Raw genomic sequence first — 12,662 nt, 5'->3', positions numbered from 1 at the left:
TCCAGCTCTTATGAGCTTTTGTTGACGATGTACTCTTATCCGTAAGTCGTTCTTCGAATGGAAAAATCTCAATAAGGTAATTTATTTAATGAATTTGAAACATTGTTATTTATTTTTGTATTGATTTGAATACGGATGTCTTTATTGATTGAAGTTGTGAATGACAGTGAGTTATCATAGATTAGTTTTATTATTATTTGATTTATTATAGTTAATTCGGTATTTTTTTGTTTATCTCGTCAAACTTACTAAGCTTCATTAAGTTTACTTGTGTTGTTTAATGTCATTGTAGATTTTGGGAAGGTTGGATAATCGGACTGGTACTCAAGTCACACTATTCAGTTTATCTCGGTAGTTTTTGAAACGTTAAATTCGGATTATACAGGATGTATAGGCTATTGTGTTGTTTTGGTTCATGTTTGGCTTATGTAAATGTTATGAATGATATTTTGTGCAAATAACCAATTTGCAAAGGGTGTGAGAATGAGGTATAGTTGTTATGCTAGTATGTGTGACTTACATATATTTGATTTGTTGTGGTTGTGGTAACTTTGTTAGGTATTTTGATTTGCTACTGCTTGAATGAGTTGATGAATTGAATTAATGTGTATTTTGAGATTAAATTGTATATGATTATGGTGCCAATTAGGGTACATTGGTTAGACACATATTAGGTTGGTTTTGATGTGTTTTTGACTCGATTAATGTCATTTTGATTTTGTATTTTGGTTAGTATTTGAGTTTCTTAAGGTCCAAGCAATTTGATTATGTTTGTATTAATGTATGATTTGAATGATTTACTATTCTGTTGTCTTGTAATACTTCGTAACCCTGTTCTAGCGACGGATACGGGTTAGGGGTGTTACAATATGAGCCTCCACACCACATGCTTAATGTCAACATTGATGTTGAAGATAGGTTAGAATTTCCAGAACTTACTCATAGAAGATCAGGTTATGCGAGTTCTTCTACAATTGTCGACGATTTACAAGTTGGAATGGAATTTTCCTCCAAAGATGTTGTTGAAGTAAAGTGGTATAGCACAAAGTATGGGGTCAACTTCCATGTTACAAAATCGTGAGCCAAAAAATTTGATGCGAGTGCAATGCTTGACGGTAGATATCCATGGACAATCATGGCATCTGTGAGAAATAAGACGGGGTTCATTGTCTTACATATGGTGAAATATTTGTGTTGTTGCAACTATGTCCCATGATTATCCGAAATTGGATTCTAACATTATCTCTAACATTATATTACTTATGGTGAAAGCAAATCCTAGAATTTTCGTGTTGATTTTGATTACTAATATTCGTAGTGAGTACGATTACACCATGTCGTACTACAAGGCATAGGTTGCAAAACAGAGAGAAATGGAAAAGATGACTAACGAGTGGGAAAAATCATATAATGATTTGTGACAATGGTTGAAGGTACTGAATTAGTATGTCCCAAGCACTATCATCAATCTGCAAACAGAACCTGCGTATTATGAAAATCGGATGGTCTAAGGGAAAAGAATTTTCCATTGTCTTTATAACACCCCCAACCCGTATCCTTCACTGGAACCGAGTTACAAAGCATTACTGAAGTTTACAGATCAAACAGACATAAATTTCAAACATTGTGTATCATATAATATTTAGTCAGAACTAATTAAACTCATACATACTGTCCCTTATTCGAGCCTTCGAGACCCAAAATACGCGTTAGAAACAAGTCGGAACTAATTCAGATACTCAGAGAATTTTTCGAGAATATTAAAAATTTTCAAAGCTGTTGGGTTCACACGACCATATGGCCAGAATGTACCTTAAATAACAAGTTTACCATTCTTGCAAGCTTAGATATTAACAATTAAAAAATCATTCGTTTAACCAGTTCAAAACACAATCAAACACATTCAAAACATATCAAAATAATCATCCTAGGTGCCTAACTAATGTACCCTCATTGGTACCACATTTATATCATCAATTTATATTAGCAAAACATTATTCAAATTCAAATTATAAACATACCATATTTAATCCATTTTACCTAGTTTATGAATATTTAAACATCAATTTAGCATGCCATAATAAAACTTCAAAAACAAACACATGTTTATATGTATATACCAAACCAATATTAAATTTATAACCTAATTTACATTTAATCCACAAAAGAACTATTATTTAGACACCTTAGGTACATGCCGACACAAAAGGATAAACATCACCACATTTGAGATTGGGATCGTTATTGGATGCTGAATTAGCGATCAAAAGTTAAGTACTTAACCTGTGTACGGAAAACAAAACCGTACGCTAAGTAAAACTCAGTGGTATTTTTATAATCTGAATAATTAGAGACAATAGATTACAAATGTATAATTGAAATATGGACACATATTAATATTTAAAAATCATCACAACTACCATATGACAACTCTTTGAATTCATACATGATAGCATATCATAATTCATATGTTTCACAATATCCCAATTCTCATACTTGCTATATAAATAGCTTTTCACAATTTGATTCACATTTCATTTAAACAATGGCATTATCCATTCCATATTCAATTCATGAGTATATAACTCATATATTCCATGTATTTACAACATATTTCACATTCTATTTTCAATTTACTATATCACTTCCATTTCTCATATCATGTCATTTCAATATCAATTATAGAACTTTATTATTTACTTACCCCTATTAACACAATTCGGAATCGGACGGATACACGGATCCAATCAAACACAGCAGTTTGGCACTCAATGCCTCATCGAATAATTCAAAGTAGTAAATTGACACCTAGTGTCTCATCGGTTAAACCGAAGTGAATTGGCACCCAGTGCCTCATCGAATAAATCCGAATTGATAAATTGACACCCAGTATTTCATCGACTCAAAATCGAAGAAGTCTCTGAACTCTTCCAATCCTATGACATGCTATCTATATTCGACTCATCTCGATACAATTAATAATGTTTAATTTCACTTTTCAAATACAACCAAAATTCAATTATCATATTTGCACACATAGATATATTCATTTCAATTCAATAATCAATACATTCATAATATATATATCAATTCAAACAATTCAATCAACTTTAATTAAATTCAATGTCAAAGTGTCAAATACTCACCTCAAAACTTACAATATGCATTAAATCAAAAAATACAACAATTAATATCTAGTTTCGGAATATAGAAATATAAATTAGAAATTTCGAGCTATTCGACGTCAACTTTATCTTTTTCCTTTTTGGTCAAGGATTCTAGTACGACATTAGCTATGGAATTTAAACAATTAAAATTCACCAATACAACACAATTCAAATTCATATTGAATATTTTAATTTTTACTCAATATTTGCCTAATTCTCAATTTAGTCCTTGAACCGAGACTAATTTTATTTCTTCACATTTAATTCTATATTTTCATTCAATTTTCAATTTAAACTAAAATTAACTCCATATTTTCACTTAAATCCCTAAATTTTAAATTTTCACAATTTAGTCCCTATTACTCAAAATTTACAATTTATTTTACAATTCAATCCTTATTCATTTCTAACTTAAAATCTATCAATTTAATCCCTAATACTAAAATTATTCAACATAGACAACACTTAAAAACTCAATAATTTCTAAAATTTCGACATGGGTCAGGTGGTATTTAACACCAAGATTCCAAAAATATAAAAATTATAAAAAAAGGACTAAATTAACTAACCGATTGAACTTGAAAATTTTGAAGTCCTAAAGCCCTTCGTCTCCTTCTTTCTCCCTTTTCTTTCTTTTTTTCTTCCTTTTTTCTTTCTGTTTCGTTTTGGTTTTCTATCCCTTTTCTTTTATTTATTTGTTTTATTATAATAATATCATATATATACTTAAATATTAAATAACATATTATAATATATATATTTTAACTTAAAATATTATAATAATTTCACCCTTATGCCGCCTCATTTATAAACTATGGCAAAATTACTTCTTTAGTCCTTTTATTTTTTCTTTAATCTATAATTCAACTTTCATTCTATATGCAATTTAGTCCTTATACCTAATTACTCTTAATTTATACAAATTCACTTAACCAAAACCTAATTACATAACTAGCTTCGTAAATATTTATTATAAATATTTACGAGTCCGATTTATGGTAATTGAGTCTTGAAAATGTATTTTCTGACACTCGCGACTATCGGGCCGTTATAGTTTTTTTAGACATTCAAGTCCTGCATTGTAACACCTCCTAACCCCAAACCGTTACCGGAACGAGGTTATGAGGCATTACCGGACATATTAGACAACTTACTAATAATTTACAATTATTAAAAATTTTCATAGTATAATATAATAATTGAGTCCCTATCTTGAACTCTCAAAGTTCAAGCACGTATTAAAAGTAGAACGGGACTTGTTCGAATATTCTGAATTTTTTTTATAAAATTTTCAAGATTTCGCTTATTTTACCTAAAACCTCCTGCAAATTCAAACTAAAACAACCAGCACCAATTTTTCACATTCATATAACTAATATTTATAACACCAATTCACACCTTATGTCTATTCAAATTTCATTTAAACTCAAATTTAACTATTAAATTTTCAACATATTTTCTTAATTCGAAATTTTCCTCAATTTAGTCCCTAAAACACAAAACTTATAGCTTACTTTGCAATTCAATCCTTATATCTATTTTAACTTGAATTTCATTCAATTAAACCCTATTTCATTTTTTATTCAACATGAACAATATTTAGAATTCTAATAACTTTCAAAATATTAATTTAATTTCATCAAAACTTTGTTCTAAAGATTTTAAAACATTAAAATTAAATAAAAGGGCTAAATTAACTTGCCTATTAAACTTCAAACCTTCAAACCCTAATTCTCCTTTTTCTTTTCTTTCTTCTTTCTTTCTTTCCTTCCCTGCTTTTCGTTTGCCTATTCTGCTTTCTTTTCTTTGTTCTTTACTTTATTTTCTTTCTTTTATTTGTTTTAGTTGCTAATAATATATTATAATTTAATTTAATCAATCAATAACAAATATCTAAGAAAAGCCTTAGATTTTTTTTTACGTTTATGCCGCCTCATCTATGCTAATTGGTAAAATTGCTAGTTTGGTCCTTTTATTTTCTATTGATCTATAATTGAACCTTTGCCCTTTATTCAATTTAGTCATTTTTACTAATTACTCTAAATTAAGCTAAATTCACCTAATTTAAACCTAATTAAACACATCGCTAGACTCATAAATATTTCTAGTAATTATTTCGAACTTGATTTACTAAGACGGAGGCCCGATAATGTACTTTTTCCGGTGAAACGGGAGAATTACGGTGTGTATTACTATAATTCGAATTTTAATTATTATTGATTGCTGAATTTTTTTTTATTGTTATGTATGGTAAGTAAGACTTGATTGAGCGAGCTAAAATGGTAGAACAAGTGTTGGGCTTTAATAAAAAGACTCAAAGTGTTAGACCAATGGGAAGCGTCACGGAACTACTAGCTTGGAACCTCAAATTAAAAGACCAAAAGAATCTCAGGGTGGTTGGAGATTCAGTTTTAGATCAGACAGAGGTGGAAGAAGCCAGGGAAAACAGAAGACGGTATCTACTGGTAGTATACGAGGTCCACCTCTAGATGTGGACATTCCAGAATGTGGACATTGTGGAAAGAGGCATTTAGGTGAATGTTGGAAAGTAACTAGAGGTTGCTTTAGATGTGGTTCTACAGACCATTTTATCAGAGACTGTCCGAATACCGATAGTGCTGCACCTGTATCATCACAAAGATCAGTATCTACTGCTAGAGGCAGAGGGTCAGGTAGAGGTAATTCGGCTTCCAGAGGAGGTGCTGGTAGAAGGAGCAGTGATATTGCTACTCAGCAATCTGAAGCCAGAGTACCAGCTAGAGCTTATGTGGTCAGAAAACGAGCAGAAGGCGATGCACATGATGTTGTTACAGGTATATTTCTATTGTATTCTGAGCCTATTTATGCGTTAATTGATCCTGGATCTTCACATTCTTACATTAATTCGAATTTAGTTGAGTTGAAAAAATTAAAATCCGAAATGTCTAGAGTGTCTATTGAGGTGTCGAGTCCGTTGGGGCAAACAGTGTTAGTGAATCAGTCATCTAATATGCCCGCTGATTATACTGAAATAAAACTTTTCGGTTGACTTGTTAATTATGCCATTTGGGGACTTTGATATAATTTTGGGCATGGATTGGTTATCCGAATATGGGGTGATTTTGGATTGTTACAAAAGAGGTTCAGATTCGATGAGGATGGGGACGAGTTGAAGTAAGTGGCATCCGTATCATTGGTCCGACACGCATCATTTCGGTAATGAAAGCTAATAAATTACTTCAGAGGGTTGTTCAAGATATTTGGCATATGTTATTAATTCGATTTAGTTGGAAGTCGGTGTAGTCGATCAGACCGTATGTGAGTTTTCGATGTATTTCAAGAAGAATTGCCGCTTACCACCCAATGAGAGGTTGAATTTGCTATTGAAGTGTATCCGCACAAAGACCAATCTCTATACCTCCATATCGAATGTCGCCTATCGAGTTGAAAGAGTTGAAGGTGCGATTCACAGATTTACTAGATCGTGGATTTATTAGACCAAGCATTTCACCGGGGAGCTCCAGTGTTGTTTGTTAAAAAGAAAGATGGTTCTATGCGGTTATGCATTGATTATCGACAGTTGAATAAAGTACATTATCGGGCCTCCGTCTTAGTAAATCGAGTTTGAAATAATTACTAGAAATATTTATGAGTCTAGCGATGTGTTTAATTAGGTTTAAATTAGGTGAATTTAGCTTAATTTAGAGTGATTAGTAAAAATGACTAAATTGAATAAAGGGCAAAGGTTCAATTATAGATCAATAGAAAATAAAAAGGACCAAACTAGCAATTTTACCAATTAGCATAGATGAGGCGGCATAAACTGTAAAAAAAAATCTAAGGCTTTTCTTAGATATTTGTTATTGATTGATTAAATTAAATTATAATATATTATTAGCAACTAAAACAAATAAAAGAAAGAAAATAAAGTAAAGAACAAAGAAAAGAAATGAAATAGGCAAACAAAAGCGGGGAAGGAAAGAAAGAAAGAAGAAAGAAAAGAAAAAGTGAGAATTAGGGTTTGAAGGTTTGAAAGTTTAATAGGTAAGTTAATTTAGCCCTTTTATTTAATTTTAATGTTTTAAAAGCTTTAGAACAAAGTTTTGATGAAATTAAATTAATATATTGAAAGTTATTAGAATTCTAAATATTGTTCATGTTGAATAAAAAATGAAATAGGGTTTAATTGAATGAAATTCAAGTTAAAATAGATATAAGGATTGAATTGCAAAGTAAGCTATAAGTTTTGTGTTTTAGGGACTAAATTGAGGAAAATTTCAGAATTAAGAAAATATGTTGAAAATTTAATAGTTAAATTTGAGTTTAAATGAAATTTGAATAGACATAAGGTGTGAATTGGTGTTATAAATATTAGTTATATGAATGTGAAAAATTGGTGCTGGTTGTTTTAGTTTGAATTTGCAGGAGGTTTTAGTAAAAATAAGCAGAAATGCTGTCGAAATTTTTATAAAAAAAAAATTCAGAATATTCGAACAAGTCCCGTTCTACTTTTAATACGTGCTTGAACTTTGAGAGTTCAAGATAGGGACTCAATTATTATATTATACTATCGACAGTTAAAATATTCCGGTAATGCCTCGTAGCCCTGTTCCGGCGACGGTTTGGGGTTAGGGGGTGTTACATGCATTGAAGCATTCCGATATTGTAAGTCATCAATCCAAATTGACGGCACATTTATGTACGGGAGATATGAACATAACTTGTTGTTGGCTATTGCACTGGATGATAATCGAAAAATCTTATTAATAGCTTTTGCAATTGTTGAACAAGAAATCGTTGATGCTTGGGACTTTTGCTTAACTAACTTGAGAAGACATGTTGTGCAGCAATTTGATATATGCATCATTTCTGATAAGGCACTCGGAATACAGGATGCGATTGATCGACATTGAAGCCTATGAGACTGTGCACAACATAGGTATTGTATATGTCATATCAGGCCAAATTACATGAGTTGATTTTACAAGGATAATGATCGATGATATGTTATTAAAATGGGCAAGTAGTAAATATTAGTTTATATATAATACGTATAATTTAAAAAATAAAAATATTTTTAAACTTTTTTAACAAAAATTATATATATTATATATATATATATGATATTTTACATTTTAATCAATATAATATATAAATTATTAAAAATAAAAAGGACACATAGTGTGTTCTAATAGTACCACATTACTAGTCAACGGTCGAGCGATGCCTATCAACGATCAGTCAAAATCAAAAATGTTTTTTAATATTTAAATATTTAATATTATATTTTTTATTTTTTAAAATTCAAATTTTTTGTTTTTGTTTTAACTAAACCTAATTGTCACGGGACATTTTTTTTCATTAGCCAAAACATACCTCATGATGCTTTTTCATTGGCTAAAGTTGTTTAACAAATTTTTTTAACGATCGTTACAAAATGAACCAAAAATAGAGGAAATTGATATTTAAATATCAAATTGGGACAAAAATATTTAGGTACCAAAATGAGAAAATGGGTATATTTTAAGGGTAAAATCATAAATTAAGCCTATTATCTATCTTTCTCATAATGAACCAAAAGGATAAATTTTGCTATTAGTCTCTATATTTTGTTAAAGTTGTGGATTTAATCCATATATTTTAATTCAATTAATTTTTGTTTTATACTTTTGAATTGATAAATTTTAATCCTTATGCTTTACTTAATTTTGAAATTTTAGTTCGACCCAAACTATCACATTTAAATTAATTTGATTAATTTCAATTACTAGTCTTGTATTATGCGTACAGTTATAGGTTTAGTCCATATTTTCTAATTGGGTCATTCTAAGTCCCTATACTATTCAAATTCCGAAATCTCAATATTAATACAAATGTCAATCATTAGTCCATTAACTGAACTTTTAGTGAGTAATATGTGGAAATAATAAGTTGACATGACATTACGCATATATAGTGAGTAATATGTTTGTTGCATAAGATTTGGAAAATAGCAGAACTTAACTTTATGGATTTAGTAGTTATCATATAGAGAGGACTGAAACTTTAAAATTTGAAAAGTTCAAGGACTAAAAATATCAAATTAAAGTAAAATGATTAAATCCATAATTTTCATAAAGTACAAGAACTAATAGCACAATTTAACCAAGAGAACTAAAACGCGCGCGTGAATTCATGAAATATGAAAATATAAAATAAAACAAGGATACGAATAAAAATCCCATAATAAAATATAAAGCCCAAGCCCCAAGAACATTCTGGATATTCTCGACTCTTCTGGCATCCCCCCTCGTATTTATCAACTTATAGCCCCCTTGCCTGCCCTCCATTCTGTACGCATTCAACGTCAATAGATAATTGAGAGCTGAGAGACACGCCATGGCAGATGGTATATTGGGTCACCCATTCAGGCGCCTCTTTTGGAGCCCTCCAATCTTCCGTGAATGGTCTGGATCACCCGCTCTCATGGATTGGCTCGAATCCCCCAGTGCCCACATCTTCAAGTTTAACGTCCCAGGTTTAACTTCCACCCCACACTCTTCCTTTTTTTTTTTTTTTTTCCTTCATTCTTTTAGCAATATCCTCCACCAAAATCAAAGTCTAAGCTGAGATTTGTTGTTTGGGTTGGTGAATTTGTATATATAGGATACAATAAGGAGGATATAAAAGTGCAGATACAAGATGGGAATATTATGCATATAAAAGGAGAGGGTATTAAAGAGGAGAGTCACACGAAAGATACTGTTTGGCATGTTGCGGAGAGAGGGTCAGGGAAAGCTGAATTTTCTCGGGAAATTGAATTGCCAGAAAATGTGAAGATTGAGCAGATTAAGGCCCAAGTAGAAAACGGTGTGCTCACAATTGTTGCTCCAAAAGATTCAACTCCAAAGCCTTCTAAAGTGCGAAATGTTAACATCACTAGCAAACTCTGAGCAAATGGAACAAGCTTTACGCTTTGAATAAATGTTGTACTTAATTTATTATGAAAATAAAAAAGCTGTACCCATTTTTACATGTATCATAAATAAACAAATCCAATTCATATACATTTCTTCTGTCTATATGATTAGACATTTCTGTTTATACTCAATTTTTAAATTATTAAAATTACAAATCCTAAAATTGTATCAAAATGGACTTTGGATAAAACCTTGCCTTTTTTAATTAAAAAATAAAATTTGAATAAATTAATTTATTTTAATTATATAATATTTCTATAATTTTTAATCAAATTGATGATCTGTTTGACTCATAATATTAATTAAGTAATAATGTATGTATATTAAAATAAAATGTATAAAAATTAATTGGGTAAATTAAAATTTTATTAATATAATCGATTTTAATTCTAATATTCGTAAATTTTCTATCCGAAAATATAAAGTGTAATTAAATATTTATTAAATTAAAACACTTATTATATAATACAAATAAAAAACATAAATATATAATTTGACAAATATGACTATTTCACCCAAATGACCTAAAAACATAATTATTTACGTAAATAGCACTAGTTCAAAAATAATTACATAAATAACCTAAAATAAACAGTAAATTTTGGATTATAGGGATCGGCACTAATATTTTTTCTGACAAAATCATTGGCTGATGATTGTGTTAGGGGTTAAAAAATAATTTTTGGTGTTTTTGTATACTAAATGGTCGACATTCATATATTTTTTTTCAAATATTATCATACTGGTATATATTTATACCAGTATTTTTTTTAAAAAAATTTGGGGTGCTGGCACACTAATAGTCAATACCCTTTTATCTGATTAAAAATAATTTTTAGGTCAAGTGCCGGCCAACAAAGGCCCACGCTGACCTAACAAAAGGGGACGGGAATATTGTAACATAACGTCTCCTCTTTTTTCCATCTTTTTTATTTCTCAAATTTGATTAAAATTTTATATTTTAAAATAATATTGGGCTACTTATCATATTGTTAATTATTATTATATCATTCACATTATTATTAAATTTAAAATTAATTTAAATTTAATATGCACAATTAAATTAGATTTTTTTCATAACAGCTAGAACCTACTTTAATAATTTTTATCTTTTATAATAATTCAAATAAACGTTGATAAATTATAATCTATAATTTAAAGTTACAAAATCATAATCTATAAGGTAAGTTTTATCAAGAAAATAAACAATATTTTCTAAATATATAAGATAAATTTATTTATAAATTAAATTTTAAAATATAAAGATAACGTAAATATTTTCAATTATAAATTAATTTCATCTATAAGATAAGTTTCTTTTATAAATATATTTATACGTTATTTTTAAATTTAAAAATTTTAAATTAATTTTAAATTAATTTTTAAATACTATTTAATTGTTTCTAAATTTATAAATATATTACATATTATTTTTAAAAATAAAAGAAACAATAATTTAGCAATGTTTATTTAAATTATTATAAAAGATGAAAATTATTAAAGCAAGTTCTAATTTTATGAAAAAATTAATTTAATTGTGTATATTAATTTAAATTTAATAATAATGTGAATGATGCAATAATGGTTAACATGATAAGTAGTCTAATATTATTTTAAAATATAAAATTTATAATCAAACTTGGGAAATAAAAAAGATAGGGAAACGAGGAGGAGTTAATGTTGCAATATTCTCATCCTCTTTTGTTGGTTCAATGTGTCAGCGTGAACCTTTGTCAGTCGGCGCCGGACATGCTAGCAAGCTAGTACTGTTTTGGGCTTTTGTTGGCCAGCACTTGACTCAAAATATTTTTTTAATCAGATAAAGCGGTGCTAGCCATCAGTGTGCCAGTACCCTAAAAAATTATTTTTTATCTAATAAAGGGGTGCCAACCATCAGTGCGTCAGCAACCTAAATTTTTTTTTAAAATACTGGTATAAATATAGATCAATATGATATAGTTTAAAAAAAAAATACATGGGTGCCAGCCATCTAATGTCCAAAACCACAAAAAAAAAAAATTAACCCTTGACACAACCATCAGCCAATGGTTGTGTTAGAAAAAAATAGTGGTGCCGACCATTTGGCCCCCATAGTCCAATTTTACTATTCATTTCAAGTCATTTAGGTGATTATTTTTTAATCAGGGTCATTTACGTAAATATCTTTTTTGGATCATTTGGGTAGAATAACCGACATATGTAATTGTCATTACAATTGTATAGCTTTAATAGATTTGTTAGTAGAAAGGCTTAATATATGATTTGGTATTTAAGTTTGACATTTTTTTAATGCAGTACATGTGTTATTTTTTTGTCTAATTTGATACTTATATTTGACAAAAGTTATATTTTTGATACTCAAAGGTAATGATATTAACTTTTTAGTGTTTAAATTGAATTTTAATATTGGTTTGATGAAAGTTAATTGCTAATATTATTAGGTTTGAAGCTTTCATGATTTTGTCAATAGAACAAATTTAGTATTAATTGTAAATTTATTTATTTATCAAATATCGTTTGATAGGTGTGGTTTAATTTGCGTTGTAGAACTGATTTG

The 12,662-nt window shown here is 29.1% G+C and overlaps 1 protein-coding gene across 1 annotated transcript; it reads left to right on the top strand.

Annotated features, from left to right (window-relative positions):
- The first annotated feature begins 9,416 nt into the window (after positions 1-9,416).
- Positions 9,417-10,192, top strand: LOC108489506 (15.7 kDa heat shock protein, peroxisomal). Its single transcript, XM_017794103.2, has 2 exons — positions 9,417-9,663; positions 9,792-10,192. The coding sequence occupies exons 1-2, from the start codon at positions 9,525-9,527 to the stop codon at positions 10,076-10,078; spliced, it is 426 nt and encodes a 141-aa protein (XP_017649592.1). The 5' UTR covers positions 9,417-9,524; the 3' UTR covers positions 10,079-10,192.
- Positions 10,193-12,662: the final 2,470 nt, after the last annotated feature.

The sequence above is a fragment of the Gossypium arboreum genome, chromosome 11 (genome assembly GCF_025698485.1).
Source record: "Gossypium arboreum isolate Shixiya-1 chromosome 11, ASM2569848v2, whole genome shotgun sequence".
Classification (NCBI taxonomy): Eukaryota; Viridiplantae; Streptophyta; class Magnoliopsida; order Malvales; family Malvaceae; genus Gossypium; species Gossypium arboreum.
Note: the sequence above shows the minus strand (reverse complement) of the source record. Positions and strands in the feature narration are given on the sequence as shown.